The sequence below is a fragment of the Schistocerca cancellata genome, chromosome 3 (assembly GCF_023864275.1).
Source record: "Schistocerca cancellata isolate TAMUIC-IGC-003103 chromosome 3, iqSchCanc2.1, whole genome shotgun sequence".
Taxonomy (NCBI): domain Eukaryota; kingdom Metazoa; phylum Arthropoda; class Insecta; order Orthoptera; family Acrididae; genus Schistocerca; species Schistocerca cancellata.
This window is the reverse complement of record NC_064628.1, coordinates 391,281,480-391,305,577: the sequence shown is the minus strand read 5'-3', so window position 1 is coordinate 391,305,577 and position 24,098 is coordinate 391,281,480. Positions and strand designations below refer to the sequence as shown.

Sequence of the window (24,098 nt, the reverse complement as noted above, 5' to 3'; positions counted from 1 at the left end):
ACATAACGTCAATAGTCGTTTTGTTGCCACTTCTCCCAATGATTTTAGAAATTCTGATAGAATGTTATCTTTCGCTTCTGCCTTATTTGATCTTAAGTCCCCCAAATCTCTTCTAAATTCTGATTCTAATACTAGATCCCCTATCTCTTCTAAATCGACTCCTGTTTCTTCTTCTATCACATCAGACAAGTCTAATTTCCGTTGCACTTTTAATGTTATCATCCTAACTTTTAATGTCACCGAATGTTGTTTTGTCCTTCCGCCAATCATTTCTTTTTCGGTGTCTTCACATTTTTCCTGCAGCCATTTTGTCTTAGCTTCCCTGCACTTCCTATTTATTTCATTCCTCAGCGATTTTTATTTCTGTATTCCTGAGTTTAACGGAACATTTTTTTACTTCCTCCTTTCATCGATCAATTTAAGTACTGAAACTTCTTGGCAGATTAAAACTGTGTGCCCGACCGAGATTCGAACTCGGGACCTTTGCCTTTCGCGGGCAAGTGCTCTACCATCTGAGCTACCGAAGCACGACTCAGGCCCGGTCCTCACAGCTTTACTTCTGCCAGTATCTCGTCTCCTACCTTCCAAGGCAAAGGTCCCGAGTTCGAATCTCGGTCGGGCACACAGTTTTAATCTGCCAGGAAGTTTCATATCAGCGCACACTCCGCTGCAGAGTGAAAATCTCATTCTGGAAACATCCCCCAGACTGTGGCTAAGCCATGTCTCCACAGTATCCTTTCTTTCAGGAGTGCTAGTTCTTCAAGGTTAGCAGGAGAGCTTCTGTAAAGTTTGGAAGGTAGGAGACGAGATACTGGCAGAAGTAAAGCTGTGAGGACCGGGCCTGAGTCGTGCTTCGGTAGCTCAGATGGTAGAGCACTTGCCCGCGAAAGGCAAAGACCCCGAGTTCGAATCTCGGTCGGGCACACAGTTTTAATCTGCCAGGAAGTTTCATATCAGCACACACTCCGCTGCAGAGTGAAAATCTCATTCTGGAATTTAAGTATTTCTTCTGTTACCCATGGTTTCTTCGCAGTTACCTCCTTTGTGCCTATGTTTTCCTTCCCAACTTCTGTGATGGCTCTTTTTAGAGATCTTTTTAGAGATCTCCATTCCTCTTTAACTGTACTGTCTACTGATATATTGCTTATTGCTGTATCTATAGCCTTAGAGAACTTCAACCGTATCTCGTCATTCCTCAGTGCTTCCGTATCCCACTTCTTTGCGTATTGACTCTTCCTGACTAATGTCTTACACTTCAACCTACTCTTCATCACTACTATATTGTGATCTGAGTCTATGTCTGCTCCTGGGTACGCCTAACAAACCTGTATCTGATTTCAGAATCTCTGTCTGACCATGACGTAATCTAACTGAAATCTTCCCGTATCACCCGGTCTTTTCCAAGTATACCTCCTCCTCTTGTGCTCCTTGAACAGAGTATTCGCTATTAGTAGCTGAAATTTATTATAGAACTCAATTAGTCTTTCTTCTCCCTCATTCCTTGTCGCAAGCCCATATTGTCCTATAAAATTTTCTTCTACTCCTTCCCCTACATCTGCATTCCAGTCGCGAATGACTATTAGATTTTCATCCCCCTTTACATACTGTATTATCCTTTCAACATCCCCATACACTTTCTCTTCATCTTCATCTTGCCACGTCGACATGTATACCTGAACTATCGTCGCCGGTGTTGGCATACCACGGCATAAAACCTTTGCGAACGTCATTCTGTGTACACAGTTTGACGGTAACTATGCCTGACAGACATATGCTTGAAAATATAAGCAGATGTCAGCATTTGAGAGAGACGTGTAGTTGGGCTCAAGGAAGTCATTTTAAGTAATCGGAAAATCAGTCGACATTTGAATAGGAGCGATGTGACTATTTAATGGTGTTGGCGGAATGAGTGAATCATAGCCAAACACATCGTCAGGAAGGAAGCAGTCGCCCTACGGAGACGGAAGAATGTGAGGTCCGAGATGTCATCAGAGAGGCCCTCAGAGCCCTGGGTTCATCATTATCATCGATCCGATGTACAACTGGTGCTCGAGTGACCAGAAGGGCCATTAGCATGTGGCTCACATGTAGGGGGCGGAGCGCAATCTCATTGACTGGAGTATAATTATCTCCAGTGATGAGTTCCACTTCGAACTGAGCCCCAATAACCAGGGAAGATGTGTATGAAGACACGCCAAACAGCAGTGGCATACCAATCTGAGTGTCGTCCATCATACGGCCCAGTGCCCAACATCCAGTAGTGATGGTCTGGGGTGTCATTTCATTCCATAGCAGGACCCATTTGGTTGTCATCCGCGACACCCTTACAGCACCCTTACAGCACAGCGGTACGCCGACGATATTCTTCGCCCCGTTTTGTTGCCCATCACAGCAAGCCATCTCGGGCTTAAATTTCAATAAGATGATGACGGGAGTTTCAGCTGGTTGTCTTCGTGCTTGCCAAACCCTATCTCAGACAGCGAGATCACCAGATCTCTCCCCAACTGAGAACCTTTTGAGTATTATGAGCAGGGCTCTCAAACCAGCTTGGGAATTTGACGATCTAACGCGCCAATTGGGTTGAATTTTTCACGATATCCCTCAGGAGAACATCCAGTAAATACATCAGTAAGAGCAAAGCAGATTAACTGCTTGCTTAATGGCGTTATTGACTTGCTCAGTCGAATGTTTCTGAAATTGTTATCACTTGTTTGTCTGTACACGTACATCACATCTACCGGTTATCTTTCGTGGTGAGACTGTACTTGGAATATTCTATATAGGTCTTCTGAGCTTAAACAGGAAACAGTTTTCTGGCTTGTCATAAGATATAATTGCTAAGTAACGACAAGTTTCAATTACTTCATTTTACATCAAGACATTTTTCTAATTTGCAACCTTTAGAACACATTATAGTTACAGGTAACAATACCAGCTTACCAATCAGTCTCTCCAGAATCATTATTGAAACAGTCTCTATAGACAGGACATGCTGGCTCTGTTAGTGTAGTTCAGTTTCTTTTTCGGAAAGGTCACCTAACGACTGGAAAAAAGCGCAGGTCATTCCCGTTTTTAAGAAAGGCCGTAAGACAGGTCCATACAATTACAATTGACGTCAATCTGTTGTAAAATTAAGGAACATGTGTTATGGTCAAGAATTGTGACGTTTTTGGAAAATGAACATCTCCTCTATAAAAATCAACTTGGATTCCGCAAACAGAGATCCTGCGAAACTCAGCTCGCTCTGTTCCTCCATGAGATCACAGCGCAGTGGACAACGGCGCTCAGGCTGATGCCGTGTTCCTTGATTTTAGTAACGCATTTGACATCGTCCCGCATTGCTGTTTAATGAAAAACATAAAATACGACCTTACCACGGAGTATCGGAGCAGACATGCGATTGGATTCAAGACTTTCTTGCAGATAGCACTCAACACGACGCTCTTAACGGACTAAATCGACACATGTAAAGGTAATATCCGGAGTACCACAGGGAAGTGATATAGGACCGTTGCTGTTTACAGTATTTATAAATGATCTAGTAGAAAGCGTCGGATGCTCTTTAAGGCAATTCGCAGATGACGCAGTTTTCTACACCCTACACCGAAGTAGCAACGCCAGAAGATAGTAAGAATTTGCAGAACGACCTGCAGAGAACTGATGACTGGTGCAGGCTCTGGCAGTTGACACTGAACGTAAATAAATGTAACATTTGCGCATACATAGGAAAAGAAATCCACTACTATACAGCTACACTGTTCGTGACAAACTGCTGGAGACAGCGTCTGCCCTAAAATATCTAGGCGTAACTATCCAGAGCGCCCTTATGTGGAATGACCACATCAAACATGCAGTGGGGAAAGCAGATGCCAGATTCAGATTCATAGGAAGACTCTTAAGGAAATGTAACTCATCCACGAAAGAAGTGGTTTACAAGGCGCTTGTTCACCCGATTCTTGAGTATTGTTCATCTATCTGGGATCCTTATCAGGTAGGACTGACAGAGGAGATAGAGAAGATCCAACGAAGAGTGGTGCGTTTCATCATGGGATCGTTTAGCTGACGAGAGAGCGTTACGGAGATGCTAAACGAATTCCACTGGTAGACTTTACAAGAGAGGTGTTGTGCGTCACGTAGAGATTTACTATTAAAATTTCGGGACAACACTTTTCAGGAGGAGTCGGACAACTTATCACTTCCCCCCACATACATCTCGCGTATTGACCACCAGGAGAAAATTCGGGAAATTAGAGCCAATACAGAGGCTTACCGACAATTATTCTTCCCACACACTATTCGCAACTGGAACAGTGTTGGGGGGATCAGATAGTGGTCTTCCAGTCTTACTGTTGCCTCCTGGTTCTTGCAAATATTGTATTTATCCGCCTTTCCCTATTGCTTGTCCCTATTTTTCTCAGAATTTCTACCATCTTGTACCATCTTACATTGTCAGACGCTCTTTCCAGGTGAGAAATCCTATAAACGTGTCTTGATTTACCTTCATTCTTGTTTCCATTATCAGCCGCAACTTCAGAACTGCCTCTCTGGTGCCTTTACCTTTCCTAAACTCAGTGTCAGTTACGGCCTGAAGATGATGCACTGAAACACCGAAACTGGTAGCCATACAATAAATAACATCGTAAGTACGGCTGTACGTGTTCCACTTTATTACATAAGTGAACGGCCAAAGTCCACAAAACCTCCAATCACGAGGACGGACGTACAAAAAATAAGAGGTTGGTTTGATAAGTCTGTTACGTTTCCATGAAGGAATGGAACATTTCTGTTTCGCTTTCATGGCTGGTAAGCTTGATTATTCCAAGGATCGTGTAAAGAATTACAACAATGTACGACGTACAATGTACAGGCAGCCATCTGGCTTTGTCAGTGTGTCGACTGTAATTGAAAATGGAGAAAACCGAGTTTCATGCTGTTACGAAACATTTTAATTTGTAGGGTTCGACTACTGAACGAATCAAAACACAACTGAATCAAGTTCATTGAAAGCCATTTACTTTCGGATTAATGAATTTAAACGTGGTCGGACAAGCACCAAAGAAGGAGCGCGGTCCGGAAGTCTAATCCAGGTCACCACAAGGGTAGCCGTTGACAAAATGCATGAGACGGTAATGCAAGACGGCCGAATATAAATTCGTGAGACTGCTGAGACTGTAGGCATCTCAAATGAGCTAGTGCGTAACATCCTGCACGGAAAACTGGCTACGAAGAAGCTGCGTGAGAGGTGGATTCCGCGATTACTGGCAGTCGACCAAAAGCGCATTAGCCACAACATTTCAACACCATGTCTTTCGATGTTTGGTCGCAATGTGCAAGATATTCTGCGTCGATGTGTGACTGTTGATGATACATGGATCCATCATTACACATCAGAGTCAAAACGGCCGTCAAAAGAATGGACAAGTCTGATGAAAGGATGCCGAAGAAGGAAAAGCTGGTAAGGTGATGGCCAATGTTTTTGGGATTCCCAAGGACTAATCCTCATGGATTACTTGCAAAAAGGCAGAACCGTGACTTGACCCTGTTGTGCTTCATTGTTGGAACGTTTGAAATTTGCATTAGCTGAAAAGAAGATCAAGTTTGGCACGCAAAAAAGTACTCTTTCGCCAGGATAATGCACCATCTCACACATCAGCGATAACAATGACGAAAGTGCATGAAATTCGCTTTGAATTGGTTACTCATCCACCCTACTCTGCTGACTTAGCCTAAAATGACTTCTTCCTGTTCCCTACCATGAAACTTTGGCTTACTGGGAAGAAGTCATCAAATAAGGAAGCGATAGTTGTAGTCAAAAAGCATTTTACAGAGTTTACCTTTTTTTCCGATGGGATGAAAAATGTGGAGGGTCAACAGAGTAAGTGTATATCCCTGAAAGGAGAGTATGTCGAGAACTAATATGAGCTGTTTACGAAACAAACAGGTTTTTTTTTTTTTTACTAGACTTATCAAGTCACCCTCGTACTTTCAGAAAAGACTTCCTGAAACTTAAATTTATACGTGATGTTAACAAATGCCTCTTTTTTCAGAAATGCTTCTCTTGCTGTAGACAGTTTACATTTTTTATCCTCACTATATCGTCCAAATACCAAAACTCATCTATTTCTTTTAGTGTACTCATCTATTTCTTTTAGTGTCTTATAACCTAGTCTGATCCCCACATTATGATCTGATTTAGTTCAACTACATTTCATTACTCTTATTTTACTTTTGTTGATGCACATGTTATATCCTCCATTCAAGACATTTGCCATTCCATTCAACTCCTCTTCCAAGTCCTTTACTGTCTCTGCCAGTATTACAATGTGGTCGGCAAACCTGGAAGCTTTTACTGCTTCTCCCTAAACTCTAATTCATTCTAAAAAAAAAATTGTATGGTTTCCTTTACTGCTTGGTGAACGTACAGATTGCCTAACACCGTCCAAGGAACATTTCAAATGCTCTCTCTAAATCTACAAATGCTATAAATGTAAGTTTGCCTTTCTTTAGTCTGTCTTCTAAGATAAGATGTAACTTCAGTATTGCCTCGCTTGTTCCTACATTTCTGCGGAACTAAAACTGACCTTCCCCGAAGTCGGCTTCTAACAGCTTTTCCATTCTTCTGCAAATAATACGGGTCAGTATTTGACAACCATGACTTATTAAGCTGATAGTCCGGTTATATGACCCTACGAATGAGCGTACGAGTGAGCGGCATGCCTTCGAGAGGAATAAGAGCTGTATCTTTCGCTTGCTTTCAGTCGCTTGCAGTTCCATCACAGCAAGGCCAGGGTGGCTATCTTTGTAAGGACAGACCACTGTTTTTCTTACTACTGCTCTTCCCGAACCCACATGAGTCTTTCTCTTCCATATTCCCCTGCATATTTGTTCATATTTGCCATGATGTCGGCGTAGAGCACATTAACCTGACTACAAAGATTACCCGTCAATTGTCTAATGAATACTGTTTATTGGCTAGAACGGTTTCGATACTTTCCTCGATTTCAATAATTACCTCCTAGCCGGTGACTCCGTCAGTACGTAGCAGCAGTAAACATTTTCCCCCAGCCTCGTATTAGACGAAACACATTCACTAACGGTCTCCTCAAACCACTGTAACACAATTTATCTTTTTGATTTGGATAATTATCCTGTTGGAAGATGCCATCGGCAACGGGAAGAATAAAGCATGAAGCGGTTCAGGTGGTCCCTAATGATGTTCAAGTAGTCCATACAGGTCACTGTGCCTCCGATTACTGTACCACAGGTTCAATGGAAGCCCAGGTCAATGTCCCCCATAGCTTGAAGAAATCTAGAAGGAAATGACTGTCGAAAGGACTGACTCAGCATACAGAAAAGTCGAAAATTAAAAGCAAGGTCGGCAACATTCAGAGTGCACTGGGAATTCTACAGTTTTCAGAAGATAGAGCAGATAGGTGGAGAGAGTACATTGAAGACCTCTGTGAGGGGTGGCGTGATACAAGAAGAAAAAGGAGCCGATAGGAAAAAGATAGTGGATTCAATATTAGAATCAGAATTTAAAAAGAGCTCTGGAAGCCTTAAAATCAAATGAGGCAGAAGGATAGATAACATTCCGTAAGAATATCTAAAATCATTGGCGGAAGTGGCAACAAAACGATTATTCACGTTGGTGTGTCGAATGTATGAGACTGGTGAAATACCATCGGACTTTCGAAAAAGCATCATCCAGACAATTCCGGATGCTGCAAGAGCCGAGTTGCCACAAATTTCTTGCCTCCTCCTTAGTTATGTGATTACCCACGTAATCTTCAACATTCTTCTGTAGCACCACATTTCGAAAGCGTCTATTCTCTTCTTACCTAAACTGCTTATCGTCCATATTTTACTTCCATTCATAGCTACACTCCAGACAAATACCTTCAGGAAAGACTTCATAAAACTTAAATCCATACTCGATCTTAACAGACTTCTGTTCATCAGGAATGTTTTTCTCTCCATTGCCAATCTACATTTTATATCCTCTCTACTTCGGCCATCATCAGTTATTTTGCTGCCCAAATAACAAAACTCATCTACCACTTTAAGTGCCTCGTTTCCTAATCTGATTCCCTTAGCATCATCTGATTTAATTCGGATACATTTCATTATCCTTGTTTTGCTTTTGTTGATGTTCATCTTATATCTTTCTTTCAAGACACTGTCCATTCCGTTTAACTGCTCTTCCAAGCCCTTTGCTGTCCCAGATAAAATTACGTCATCGGCAAATCTGAAACTTTTTATCTCTTTTCACTGAACTTTAATTCCTACTCCGAATTTTTTCTTTTGTTTCCTTTAGTGCTTGCTCAATATACAGATTGAATAACATCGTGGATAGGCGACAAACCTGTCTCACTCCCTTCCCAACTACTGCTTCTCTTTCATGCCCTTCGACTCTTATAACTGCCGTCTGATTTCTGTACAAGTTGTTAATAGCCTTTCGCTCCCTGTATTTTACTCCTGCTACCTTCAGAATTTGGAAGCAAATATTCCAGTCAACATTGTCAAAAGCTTTATCTAAGTCTACAAATACTGTAAACGTAGGTTTGTCTTTCCTTAACCTGTCTTCTAAGGTAAGTAGTAGGGTCAGTATTGCCTCATGTGTCCCTATCTTTCTCGGAATCCAAACTGCTCTTCCCAGAGGTCGGCTTCTACCAGATTTCTTCTGTAAAAACTTCCTGTCAGTATTTTGCAGCTGTGTCTTATCAAACTGATAGTTCGGTAATTTTCAGACTTGTCAGCAACTGCTTTCCTCCGAATTGGAATTATTAGCTATTCTTAAAGCCTGAGGGTATTTCGCCTGCATCTTACATCTTGCATTTCACCTGGAAGAGTTTTGTCACGGCTGGATCTCACAAGACTGTCGATAGTACTGACGGAAAATTGTCTACTCCCGGGGCCTTGTTTCGACTTAGGTCTTTCAGTGCTCTGTCAAGTTCTTCTCGCAGTGTCGTCTCTCATCTCATCTTCATCTACGTCCACTTTCCTTTCTATAATATTACCATCAAGTTCATCTCCCTTGTACAGACCCTCTATATATAGTTCCAACTTCCAGCTTTCCGTTCTTTGCTTTGGACCGGTTTCCCATCCGACCTTTTGATGTCCATGCAGTTGCTTCTCTTTTCCGCAAATGTCTCTTTAATTTTTCTGTAACCAGTATCTCTCTTTCGTTTAGAGATACATACTTCTAAATCTTTACATTTGCTCTCTAGTCAGTCCTGCTTAGCCATTTTGCGCTTCCTGTCAATCTCAGTTTTAAACGTTTGTATTCCCTTTCGTCTGCTTCATTTGCTGCATTTATATATTTTCTTCTTTCATCAGTTAAATTCATTACCTCTTGTCCTATCCAAGGGTTTCTACTGGGCCTTTTTTTTTACCTATTGATCTTCTGCTGCCTTCGCTATTTCATCTCTTAAAGCTAGCCGCTCATCCTTTACTGCATTCTTTTTCCCTATTCTAGTCAACCATTGTTAACGCCCCCTCTGAAACCCTCAGCAATCTCTCGTTCTTTCAACTTATCCAGGTACAACCTCCTTAACTTCCTGCGTTTTCCAATTTATTCAGTTCTAATCTACAGTTCATTACCAATGAATTGTGGTCAGAGTCCACGTCTGCTCCTGGAAATGTCGTACAATTTAAAATCTGATTTCGAAATCTCTGTCTTACCATCGTATAATGAATCGGAAGTCTTTGGGTATCTCCTGGCCTCTTCCACGTATTCAGTCTTCTTTTATGATTCTTAAACCAAGCGTTAGCAGTGATTAAATTATGCTCTGTGCAAAACTCTACCAGGCGGCTTCTTCTTTCATTCCTTTTCCGGAGTCCGTATTCACCTATTATTTTTCCCTCTCTTCCTTTTCCTACTATCGAATTCCAATCCGCCATCACAATTACATTTTCGACTCCTTCAACTATCTGAATAACTTCTTTTATCGCATCATACATTTCTTCAGTCTCTCCATCATCTGCAGAGTTAGTTGCCATATAAACTTGTACTACTGTGATAGGTGTGGGCTTGGTATCTATTTTGGATACGATAATGCGTTCAGTATGTTCTTCATGGTAGCGGCGTTCCTAGTTCCGTATTCAATGTTAAACCCACTCCTGCATCACCCCTATTTGATTTTGTATTTATAAAACTATATTCACCTGACCAGGCGTCCTTTTCTTTATATTCCTCTTTTTAAATTTTCTAGTCTACCTGCACGATTAAGGGATCTGACATTCCACTCTCCGATCCGTAGAACTCCCGCTCGGAGATCCGAATGGGGGACTATTTTACTTCCGGAATATTTTACCCAAGAGGATGCCATCATCATTTAACCATACAGTTAAGTTTCATGCTCTCGGAAAAAATTACGGCTGTAGTTTCCCCTTGCTTTCAGCCGTTCGCAGTACCAGCACAGCAAGGCCGTTTTGGTTGATGTTGCAAGACCAGATCAGTCAATCATCCAGACCGTTGCCCCTGCAACTACTGAAAAGGCTGCTGCCCCTCTTCAGGAACCACACGTTTGTCTGGTTTCTCAACAGGTACCCCTCCGTTGTGGTTGCACCTACGGTACAGCTATCTGTATCGCTGAGGCACGCAAGTCTCCCAACCAACGGCAAGGTCAATAGTTTGAAGGAGGGGGGGGGGGGGGGGCTAGAAACTGATTGAGGATATATAAAGGGCTATATAACGTAGAGAACATTTTTGTTCTACATAGTTATCCTACCGTCTGTTACTTCCAAACAAACAGTATTTATAGCAAGATGAAAATTGCCAATGTTTAACAGAGGCTTTATTTGTAATGTTGTTCGTCGAGTTTATATAAAACATGTTTCTGTTACCCACAATGAACTTCCGCATTTATCAATAATGACAGGAAACTCTTGCCTTTGATCGTGATGCAAAACATTATATTAAGTACAAAATGACAAAAATAATTATATACATTTTGTTTGTTTGTGCATTTAAACTCTACTTGCGTCAAACGTATTTGCTTTGGTTACATAAAAACGCAAAAGTTAGGCGATCAATTTCATTTTATTATTTATGAATTGCAATTTATATCCTGTGAGGATATAAGATACAGAATGGACTAACACTGATTTTACGCGGTTCTGATTATGTGCAAAACAATTAGCCAACAAACAAAAAGACAAAGAGAAATCGTCGGCTACCAGTTCCTCTCTTACACATACATTTACGTTTCTACGCTACTAGTGCTACCAATACTACCGGTAATGCTAACATTAATTACGTCATTTATGTCCTCTACCAAAACTATCGAATCGCAGTTTTGTTAGAGCGCTACTCTACTTGTGAGCAATCTGCCTTGTCGCCTGACTGCGTTTTTCCAGTATCGGGCCAATGAACCGAATTTTGTGTCCTGGTTTAGCTGTGACTGAACCTGCATGATCATTCCATTTCATATCCCTTCAAATTGTTACATTTAGCTATTTGTATAAGTCGACTTAACCGTATTATGACTTTTTGATATTGCAGTCATAGGATACTACGTGCGTAAATAAGCATTTGTGAACACTTAAAACACAGTCGCGTAATAGGTAATAGTTTGAGTTTTTTTTTCACACAGTGCTTCTCGATCTTAGTTAAACCTTCTCTGTGTGTTTCAGACTCATCTAACCGTGTTTCAACTAGTTCCAAGTGTGAAAAAGAATATTTACAGCAGTGGACGGAATTTCTCTCATGTCGCAATTACCGTGCTTGACAAAAATGGCAGATTTGTGTTGTTACTTCAGTACGGACCACCTGCCACACGAGACTGTCAACAGAACTGAATTCTAAATTACTGTTTTGACACGTTCTGAGATTTCCACCGTTGTGTATCCGTACATTCAAGTTTTTACTGCGCTTGCAGACGTCCCCCACCGGATTTCTACGATCGACTGGGATGTTGCATGTGCGTTTGCATTCTAACTCTTTAACGCCGTTACCCGATTGCCTACACAATGCACGGACAATTAAAAAGCCTATTAGAGCGGTAAAAACGTGGAATCACATCGCATTTGTCGACGCGAATTAGGAGGTGCGCTACAAATCGACAGATTCATAGTTAACGCCAAGATATGTCCCAGATGTAACCGAAAACTTGAGAGAAAACTCACTTCGTCAAGACGTACGTTCCACAATCGTACTGTCATCACCAAAGAAGGCTTTAGCCGTCCGACAATTATCTGGCATCACAGTTTTGTGAAACAATTACTCTATTCTTTCTTCGAAAACTAGCTAGAGCAGATAGTTCTGGAGCCCTCTCATGGGGGAAATGTGTTTGAGTTAACGGCAGGAAACAAACTTAACCAGGCTCAGGATGTCCATGTTGAAACTGATGTCAGTGACCATGAGGCGGCTGTAGAATAAAGATTACAAAGTACAGAAAACAGCTAAAACAAACATGAAGATTCACCTGTTCAGTAAACTAGATAAAAAAGGATCTGTGTCACATCCCAGTGAGAAACTTGAAACATTTAGTTGTGGATAGGACCATAAAGAGGAACTGCAACTGAAGTTTAGAAGAATACTTGACCAAACACTGGATACACATGTACCTAGCAGTACACTTAGTTATGGGAGGAACCGTCCATGACACACAGTCTCTGTAAAGAAACTTCTGAAGAAACGGACTAATACACAATAGGTGTAAAACAAAGTGTAGAACTGTAGATACAGATGTGTTAGTTGCAACACGTTCGACTGTTAGAAAAGAGCAATCTCTGAAGCCTTCAATGACGAACGTAGTAGAATTTTATCGAAAGATATCTTGGAAATCAAAAGAAATTCCAGTCACATTCATATGTAAAGATTCTCAGTGGCACACAGGAACTGAAATTGAGTGTAACAAAGCAAAAGCAGGAAGGCTGAACTCTGCTTTCAAAAATTTCTTTGCAAAGGAAAATCCAGGAGCAATGCTTCAGTTTAATTCCAATCAAAAATGAGTGATATCGATGTATGTTTCAGTGGCGTTGAGAAACAACTGAAAAGCTTCTGATTTTGATAAGAAACCCATTAAATTCTATAAGGAATTTGCGGCTAGTTAGCTTCTCTTTTAGTCATGATATACAGTAGATCTCAATAACAAAAAACAACGCTTAGTGATTGGAACGAAACACATGTCACGCCTGTCTACAGGAAGGGTAACAGGAGTGATCCACTAAACTACCGTCTAATATACTTGACATCCATTTGATATATTCTGAGCTGAAACGTAATCAGGTATTCCCCATGTCAACCAGCATGGATTCCGAAAAGTCTACAATGTGAAACACAACTCGTGATTTTCTCAGAAGACATCTAGAAAGCTTCTGATCAAGGGAGTCAGGCGGATGCAAAATTTCTTGATCTCACAGAAGTATTTGACTCAGTACCACAGTTACGTTCATTAACGATATTACTATTATATGGAGTACCAAAAGAAATTCGTGACTGGATTGGATATTTCATGGACAGGAAGGACACTACGTGCTGTCTTGAATAGGAAATCATCCACAGATGTAGAGACAACTTCAGGCGTGCTCCAAGAATTTGTGTTGGGACTGTTGTTGTTCATCTACATCTACATTACTACTCTACAATCCTCAATTAAGCGCCTGGCACAGGGTTCATCGAACCACTTTCACAGAATTTGTCTACCGTTAAACTCTCGAACAGCATGCTGGTGAAAAGAACAGTTAATTCTTTCCGTGCGAGCACTGTTTTCTCTTACTTTTTACGATGATAATTTCTCCCTATGTACTGGATGAAAAAAAAAACTATTTTTACAGTTGAAGGAGAAAACTGGAGACCGAAATTCCGTTACAGTGTCCCGGCAGAAGGAAAAAAGCCTTTGTTGTAATGATTCCCACCCCAATTCGCGTATCATATCTGTAACACACTCTCCCCTGTTTTACGATAACACGAAACGAGCTGCCCTTCTTTGAAGTTTTTCGATGTCATCTGTCAATTTTATCGGCAAGGATCGCATATCTCGCAGAAATACTACAGAAAAGGAAGGAGAAGCGTAGTCTCTGTAGTAGATATGATACGTCTTCGAAGCGTTCTGAACACACCACGCCCTCTTTGGTAATCTTTCCTACGACATTATCTAAATGATCGTTCCAATTTAAGTTGTTCGTAATTGACATCTATAGTTTAATTGACGGCCTTTAAGTTTGTGAGATTTATCGTGTAACCGAACTTTGGCTGGTGCCTTTCAGTACTCATGTGGATGACCCCACACTTTTCAGTACTTAGAGTTAATTGCCACTTTCCGCACCTTACAGATATCTTTCCTAAATACTTTTCTTATTGCTTTTGCTCTCCTGATGACTTTTCTGGACAGTAAATGATCTAAGACAGCTGCTCATATTGCCTCCTAAATCATTTAGGAACATTAGGAATAGTGTTGGACCTACAACATTTCCTCGGGGAACGTCCGATATCACTTCGTCTGCTTAATGTTAGTAACATGGCATACTATATCAATAGTCACCTCAGATATTTCGTAAATTATGTTGTTATCTGTAATGAAACACTACCTAAAAGGAGCTGTACAAATATTACATCTCTATGAGATTTCAAAGTGGTCCAAAGATTGGAAACTTGCTTCAAGTGTAGTCAAACCTATAACTGTGTACTTCACAAAATTAGAAGGAAAATGTATACGCTAACTACACCAGTAAGTAGTAATTAAAATCATTTAATTCATGCAAACTCCTAAATATAATAATACGGGGAGACATGATATAGAACGATCAGAGACTCCCGCTCGTAGGTAATGCCGGTACCAGACTTCTGTTCATTGGTGTTGCTGTTGCTGTTGTTGTGTTCTTCAGTCCAAAGACTGGTTTGATGCAGCTAAGCCTCTTCGTCTCCGAGAAACCACTGCAATCTACATCCCTCTGAATCTGTTTACTGTATTCATCTTTTGCTCTCTCTCTCTACGATTTTTACCCCCTCCCCCCATGCCTCTTTCCGCTACTGACTAGGTGATCGCTTGATGCCTCAGAATGTGTCCTACCAACCGATCCCTTCTTTCAGTCAGGTTGTACCAAAACTTTCTATCCTCCCCAATTCTATACAGTACCTCCTCATTAGTTACGTGATATACCCATCTAATCTTCAGCATTCTTCTGTAGCACCACATTTCAAAAGCGTCTATTCTCCTCTTGTCTAAAGCGTTTATCGTCTAGGTTTCTCTTCCTTATATGGCTACAACTCCACACAAACACTTTCAGAAAGGACTCCGTGACACTAAAATTTATACTCGATGTTAACAACTTTGTCTTCTTCAGAAACCCTTTCCTTGACGTTGCCAATCTGCATTTTATGTCCTCCCTACTTCGACCATCGTCAGTTATTTTGCATTCCAAATAGTAAAAAAAATCATCTGTTAGTTTAAGTGTCTCATTTCCTAATCTAATTCCCTTGGAATCACGAGATTTAATTCGACTACGTTCCATTATTCTCGTTTTGATATTGTTGAAGTTCATTTCATATCGTCCTTTCAAGGCATTGTCCATTCCGTACATCTTCTCAGTTACAATGTCATCAGCAAACGTCAGAGTTTTTATTTTTTCTCCGTGGAGTTTAATTCCTGCTCCAAATTTTCCTTTTGTTTCCTTTATTGCTTGCTCAATATACAGATTGAATAACACAGGCGATAGGCTACAAACCTGTCTCACTCCCTTCTCAACCACTGCTTCCCTTTCGTACTCCTCGACTCTTATACGAGTAATTGCCATCTGGTTTCTGCACAAATTGTAAATAGCCTTTCGCTTCCTTTATTTTACCCCTTCACCTTTAGAGTTTGAAAGAGAATATTCCAGTTAACATTGTCAAAGCCTTCTCTAAATCTACAAATGCTAGAAACGTAGGTTGCCTTTGCTTAACCTATCTGTTATGAGAAGTCGTAGGGTCAGTATTGCCTCGCGTGTTCCTACATTTCTACGGAATCATTGGTAGGATCGAGAAAAATATGCAGTGCATCTACAGTAGAGATGGATTACAAAACAACTGAGTGACCCATCATAGAATATCGCTCAGGTGTGTGGCACCCATACCAGATAGGGCTAGTAGGGCATACAGACTGTGTACGGATAAGAGCAGCGCGTATTGTCTCTGGTTGGTTTTACACATGATGCAGCGAGATGGAGGTGCTGAAAAACACAGAATGGCACACGCTTCAAGGTAGATGTCAAGAATCCTGGGAAGCCGATAGTCGGCGTTTCAAGAGCCAGTATAAAGTGAGGAATATAGGAGTCTCCTACAATCCCGCACTTGTCGATCCCGTAAGGACTGCGGGTACAAGAGCAGACAAACTACGGTGCTCACAGAGTAATTTAAGCAGTCATTCTTCACACACTCCATACATTACGGAGTGGGATGGAGCCCCAATAAGTGCTACAACAGTAGGTACCCTGTTCCATGCATTCCGCTGTGATTTGCAGGGTAGAGACGGAGGTGTAGATGTATGTGTAGATGCATAGTGGAGACTCCCAAGGCACATCAATGAGACACGTTGTAGCAACCAGTCCAGCCCTCTGACAAAGGAAGAGCGCCCTAATAAAATTTAACCATTACTTTTGGTACCACATTAGCTTCGTCTTTAGATTACGAGTCGACTGATATTAGTCACGAGCTGATCGGCCCAGTAGATTACAAGTCGAGTTAATTAACTGCCGATTAAATCATATCAAATGAATTTTCCCCAGCAATTAGGTACCTCCGTCGCCTTGCCTAACAACATGACTCCGGGCTCATGAATATATTATAATTTTCTGACCCCTAGTTTAATTAATATAAAATTGGTACAACATGGCATATTTATAGAAGGCTAAAGTAGTCGTTAGTTCGAATCTCAGATCTTCCTCGCCGCCGGCAGGGGCACACGCCGTTTTTGCGGAAGACCTTCTATTCCAGGTGCACCAACTGTGAGGGCGCCAAGAGTGCTTTCACGGGTCTGAACGAATACGCAAGAGGCACACCTATTAGGTTGGTCAAGGAGCATCTCTCCTTGTCGGCGGAGGTGGACGGTGCCGTAGGTCTTGGAACACTAAAATGACGGGAGGCGCTCTCGACACCCCAGTCGGAGCCAGTTCTTACAAGGAAACCCTTTAAGTGCGAGGTCGCAAGTTCAATCTTTACTAAGGCTCATTTGAAAGAGTTGTGTTAATGATCATGCGAGGAAAAATGTTAGCTGCTAGTCACTCAACTCGTGCGTCAGGAGGGCGACACAAAATGAGTGTCCGAGAGGCGAAGAGATTAACCTTCCACGGAATGTATGTGTTACACTACACAAAATGGACATCGTCGACATTCAAGAAATCTTCAAAACAAACCATTAATTTGCGCCATGAACACTAGTCAAACAATGGAGCGCCGCAGTGATCTCAAAGATTCGCTCCATCAAGATCGAAATGATAATTAAGTCAAGACCCTAAGCTGTCGACAGGCGTTGATATACATCAGCGGGGACAGTTAAAAATGTGTGTCCCGACCGGGATTCGAACCTGGGATCTCCTGCTTACATGGTAGACGCTCTATCCATCTTTTTTTTATCTCATTTTGTTAGTTCAATTTATTCGGTGCGGACGTCCGATGACACCCGTTCAGGTTCTTCGTTTATCCGTTCACTCAGTTTTTTATTACAGAGGGTAGCTAAACCTCTGACCGAGTATGCTGAGCTACCGTGCCGGCATATTTTTTTTTTTTTTTTTTTTTTGTATTTTGTTCGTTATAGCCATCTGAGCCACGGAGGACACAGAGGATAGTGCGACACTGCAGGGATTTGTCCCTCGCACGCTCCCCGTGAGACCCCCATTCCCAACTTAATGTCCACACACTACATTCGTAGTGCCCCTGCCCATTACACTCATTACTCGCGGCAGACAATCTTACCGAGTCTCGTAAGAGTTCGGGTAATGCATGTGCATCCAGCACATAAGAAGGTCAATGGACGGTTAGCCTTAACTATATGACAATGGTATCTGTTCTTTAGGACATGAGTGTAATGGGCAGGGGCACTACGAATGTAGTGTGTGGAAATTAAGTTGGGAATGTGGGTCTCACGGGGAGCGTGCAAGGGGTGTCCTCGGTAGCTCAGATGGACAGACCATCTGCCATGTAAGCAGGAGATCCCCGGTTCGAGTCCTGGTCGAGGCACACACTTTCAACCGTCCCCGTTGATGTGTACCAACGTTTGTCGACAGCTTAGGGTCTTGATTTAATTCTCATTTCGTTTTAAAAGAGCTGCATAGTCACCGATGGTATCTGTTCTTTCGGACATGTCCGAAAGAACAAATACCATCTTCATATCAAGATCGAAGGCGAATTCCTTGGAGTTACAAACCGTGCAGGACGTTCAGCTAGGTATCCACTCTTAATGACTGCATGTAACGGGGTGATGAGAAATTACGGAATGTGTTGGCATGCAGCCGAATGCAAAACAGTATGTCGTGGAGGTTATCGTGAAACTGGCTATCCTTTAAGGCGTAGCTGCAGGTAGTGCGATAATGTTTTATATGTACGGTTAAATCAAACATCCAGAGGCTGAATTTGTCGAGTGGTTCCTGGTGGTAAGAATTGCAATGCCACACACTTTTCGGGAGGGATAGATGCTCTAAAGGAGCACGATGTTTATACGCAGGTCAGAAGTCAAGCAAAAGCAAGTTATTTTGACCAGCTATGGTCCAAAAAAATGGTTCAAATGGCTCTGAGCACTATGGGACTCAACATCTCAGGTCATAAGTCCCCTAGAACTTAGAACTACTTAAACCTAACTAACCTAAGGACATGACACACACCCATGCCCGAGGCAGGATTCGAACCTGCGACCGTAGCAGTCCCGCGGTTCCGGACTGCAGCGCCAGAACCGCACGGCCACCGCGGCCGGCCTATAGTCCAAAAGCACTGCTCATACTATAGTTGTAGTTCTCTTACGTCCATTTTCCCATTGTTGCTTGCTGTGGCGTAAATATTTCATACTGTCCTTGCAAGATCACGCACACGAGAAAGAATAGTAGGGAGCAGAGCACCTCAGACTTCTCGCAGCACAGTAAATAATTTTGCAGCCAATTTACCATCCAGATTAACAGTCGGCATAATTGTATACGAATGCGTTAATGAAATGAGGCTACTTGATCATGATACAACTCATGGTACCTCTAATTTCCAGGGTTCCTTTGATACAACTTTCCTCTTCAAATCCCAATTGATCGGAGTTTAAAACAAATTCGTTACTGGGCGATACGATAAGTTTATCTCATCTACAAATTTTCGGACCGATTCCACAGTTTCCTGTGCATCGTCAAGTTGGCGCTTTGTTTGGAATTTCTTTATCTTATGTCTTCCAATTTTTTGAAGTGCATAACGTAGTAGGTCACTGTCATACACATCCTGTAAATTGTGTCGAGGCCACTCGAAATGCACAAACACCAGTTTCTGTAACAAGTGCGCCTTGTCGTTTCTTGACTACCCGTAGTTTTTCTTATGCACTACATTATCGTGTTGCTGAAGACTCAATCGAAATCTGTTCATAATTGTTCCTTTACTATGCTGCGGGTGATCTTCCACGCATATAATTATGTTTAGTACCTGCTCGTTGGACAACGATTGTCCTTTACTACGTTTCACTGCGGACGGTATTTGTGGATCCCTGTCAGACAAGGATGATGAATTACATGACTCGACACCTGTTTCAGTACCACTTCCACTTGCTCAGGACGTGTCGTCATCATTGTACTCCTCATGTACATGTACGCACTGTCGAGTATCTACGATACCAAACATTCCACTGACTGATCACGCAGAAACGCAAATATTTGATGTGCCACTTCTTTCTCGTTCTGCAACATTCCTGGGCTTCCTTTCTGACGAAATGTCAACTTCGGCAACCGTTGTTGTAGACATAATGCAACGTTTGCTTTGTTTATCGTTGCCATTGCTCTTCTTTGTTTATCGTTGCCATTGCTCTGCTTTGTATCAACACCGTTAGCATTGCTGGGAGTTACTTGTCGATTAAGCAGTTCAACGAAGTTCCATAGTCTCATGCTGTGCTCTCCACTGGGTACCTCCAGTCCTGCCCCCTGCTCCCAACATCAACCATTGTTGCTGTTGCGTGGTAGACAGTATGTGGGGCGTCGAATGCCGTAAATATCGTTGGCCTTTTGCAGCCTCGCACTCAGGCGGTACCTTGTTAGTAGGTGGAAGTTCGTGACCACCGTCCGCGAGCGTATTGCCGTCATCATGTACAAATATACATGTTGCTTACATCCATAGGCGCCATTGATCGCGCGACACAGTCCAGCACAGTCAGTGAACAGTTTCCGCGTGCTAATCGGTAGTAATTTCGACGCGACACGATAACGTGTACACCAAACGACTGTTGCGGAAATCATATCATGTTTCCTTGAAAGCAATTTCAGTGACCCCAGCGCAGGCCGGTCTCATCAATTCTCATGACTATTAGTAATTCAGCCATCTCTCGGTCCACTCTGTCTTAATTCAGGAGTTGGGACATTCAATACTTTCTCTGTAATTTGTATTACACTACTGGCCATTACAATTGCTACACCACGAAGATGACGTGCTACAGACGCGAAATTTAACCGACAGGAAGAAGATGCTGTGATATGCAAATGATTAGCTTTTCACAGCATTCACACAAGGCTGGCGCCGGTGGCGACACCTATAACGTGCTGACATGAGGAAAGTTTTCAACAATTTCTCAAACACAAACACCAGTTGACCGGCGTTGCCTGGTGAAACGTTGTTGTGATGCCTCGTGTAACGAGGAGAAATGCGTACCATCACGTTTCCGACTTTGATAGAGGTCGGATTGTAGCCTATCGCGATTGCGGTTTATCGTATTGCGACATTGCTGCTCGCGTTGGTCGAGATCGAATGACTGTTAGTAGAATATGGAATCGGTGGGTTCAGGAGGGTAATACGGAACGCCGTGCTGGATCCCAACGGCCTCGTATCACTAGCAGTCGAAATGACAGGCATCTTATCCGCATGGCTGCAACGGATCGTGCAGCCACGTCTCGATCCCTGAGTCAACAGATGGGGACGTTTGCAAGACAACAACCATCTGCACGAACAGTTCGACGACGTTTGCAGCAGCATGCACTATCAGCTCGGAGACCATGGCTGCGGTTATCCTTGACGCCGCATCACACACAGGAGCGCCTGCGATGGTGTACTTAACGACGAACCCAGGTGCACGAATGGCAAAAGGTCGTTTTTCGGATGAATCCAGGTTCTGTTTACAGCATCATGATGGTCGCATCCGTGTTTGGCGACATCGCGGTGAACGCACATTGGGAGCATTATTCGTCATCGCCATACTGGCGTATCACCTGGCCTGATGGAATGGGGTGCCATTGGTTACACTTCTCGGTCACCTCTTGTTCGCATTGACGGCACTTTGAACAGTAGACGTTACATTTCAGATGTGTTACGACCCGTGGCTCTACCCTTCATTCGATCCCTGCGAAACCTTACATTTCAGCAGGATAATGCACGACCGCATGTTGCAGGTCCTGTACGGGCCTTTCTGGATACAGAAAATGTTCGACTGCTGCCCTGGCCAGAACATTCTCCAGATCTCTCACCAATTAAAAACGTGTGGTCAATGGTGGGCGAGCAACTGGCTCGTCACAATACGCCAGTCACTACTCTTGATGAACTGTGGTATCGTGTTGAAGCAGCATGGGCAGCTGTACTTGTACACGCCATCCAAGCTCTGTTTGCCTCAATGCCCAGGCGTATCAAGGCCGTTATTATGGCCAGAGGTGTTTGTTCTGGGTACTGATTTCTCAGGATCTATGCACCCAAATTGCGTGAAAATGTAATCACATGTCAGTTCCAGTATAACATATTTGTCTAGTGAATACACGTTTATCATCTGCATTTCTTCTTGGAGTAGCAATTTTAATAGCCAGTAGTGTATTTGATTATTATTGTGTCTTGATCTGCAGCAAGACGAGTCTTGGCAGTTTCTTAACTTAGTTTCTTAACTTTTTCGGCGAGGAGTAACCGTTATTCACGTGTAACACCCTACCTGTCATTTAACGTGTTGCCTTCAAACACTATGTGTCAACATCGTATCAGATTTGCCTGTTTGTTTTCTTCGTTTGTGGCTTCCCCTGTTCTCTCTTTCTTGATCAGTTAATCACTAAAACCAAGCCAGACGTGATGGAGCCTGACGGCGGCCGCGGCCGGGACAACAGAAGAATCACAGGTGAGATTTAATTTCACCAGTTCAGAGGGGCATAAGAAGAACGGACAACCAAATTAATTACTCAATCATTGTCCATTGACCTTCGTAAACCCCCACCACCAGCCACAACGTGAAGATGCGTGACTTCTACCAGCTGTAAGTAAGACAGGTTCATGACGAAGACGTGACTAGTGCGCGGACTTACTGAAAGACCGGTTACAAACAGCGCTTTTTCAACACGCCTGTTTCGTTACGTTTGCAGGACTACAAGAATTTCGTGTCGCCGTACCATCTCCAGCTCGACCGCGTGCAGCACCTGAGGAGCTTGCTGGTTGAGAGCGGCCTCACAGTGAAGACGTGTCGTGAGGAGAATGACTTCGCCTTCTCTTCCCCACACCAGCACGAGATTATAGGTACCATCTACACCTGCTTGTGTCGATCAGTCTATTTCTAAACGTTTTTCCTTGGCGCTGCATGCACTCTTCTCTATATTGTTTTTTCCTCTTCGTTTCTTGATAGCTGTGACATTGCATTAACGCTAGTCGATCATCAAGTATTTTCTTTCCTAGCCTGCCCTTGCTTTTCTCACCCAAAAAGTTTACTTCCAACTAATTTTTTTAAAAATGAATTCCTATCAGCAACCATCTGAGACCTACAGCTGAATGGAGGGCTACTCTAGGGCTACCCACACATCACAATCTTCGTCTGCTAGTGCATAACGTCACTCCTGCATTTTTTCTTATGTCATCTATCCGCCTTCCATTAGGTTTTCACATCGGAATTTTTGTAGATCTTGCAATTAAGCATGATTAACCTTGGTCTGTCTACCATAACTCACCTCACTACATGTTGCTCACAGTCATAACCACATCTTACATTCCAGTTTCTTTTTGTGTGGATTCTGGATGGTACTTACCGTTTTACCACGACAATGCAACCCATCAGTTATCTGTGCCAACTTGTTTCAGAAGGGTGCAAACGTTCAACTCGCCAGTCTTCTGTTTTCTTTCAAAATGTACTTTTAAAAGGACTCTGCCTAGCTCTTTGCCACATTAATTCTGTGTAGCCGCACATAGTACGTCTCTCGGAGGACGAGGACTTTGCCTCGTCAGAGTCAATCAGGGACCTTAGCGTAGATTACAGTTTGAGAGAGATTAGTGTGTCGAAGGGACGCCATTCTGAGCTAACTTTTTGTGTTTTACGGACATTGGTCTGGTGTATCACTTATTTAGGTGACATGGCTACATGCTCCTTGCTTGAACCACGTTTTCGACTCAAACTTAGCTTACATTTCTTGCAGAATATATTAATTTTGAATTATGTTTCACTTGGAGCAATTTCTAGCCTTGCATGTTTATTTAAATTCCAATGGACCACAGTACTCCTTTGTCTTAGGATCGGAAAAATGGGCCCACGTGGATAAAGATACCCAGTTGTGGATCTCACATACGTGAGCCCTTGTGCAAATCAGTCCCTCTTTCTCTCTCAGCTGTTAATAAACACACTATCTTGCTCATACTATTTCTTTGCTAGTGCAGTAAAATTACGAACTTGATGGATTTTGAGCAACTTCTGAAGCTTGCACTCATCGATTGAGACTTGCCTTGCATGTGACCAAACTACTTGCGTATTAGATCGTCTTTATAGGAAATGTCAGCATTTGTCTACTCACTATGTTTAAGGTTCCCCTTGTGCGAGCATGAAACAATGTGGTTTTGCTTATTCTCGAATCAGTTGTGAGTAACTCGTGACACTTTGTCCCATTTGACGGCTTTCTTGCTACATTTGCTACATGTAATGTGCGCTCTTTTTTACCGCCACTCACTACGCTTTGTGCTACGTAATATTTTCAGCTCCACGCTAAGTACTGCTGTTGCAGCT

General features: G+C 42.5%; 1 protein-coding gene across 1 annotated transcript in view; it reads left to right on the top strand.

The window, feature by feature from the left end:
* The window catches only part of LOC126176328 (juvenile hormone acid O-methyltransferase-like), a 50,754-nt gene extending 28,083 nt beyond the window's left edge, over positions 1 to 22,671 (top strand). Inside the window, exon 3 of the mRNA XM_049923479.1 lies at positions 22,480 to 22,671. Coding sequence (XP_049779436.1) covers positions 22,480 to 22,671 — 192 coding nt within the window. The remainder of the gene's footprint in view (positions 1 to 22,479) is intronic.
* The last annotated feature ends 1,427 nt before the right edge of the window (positions 22,672 to 24,098 follow it).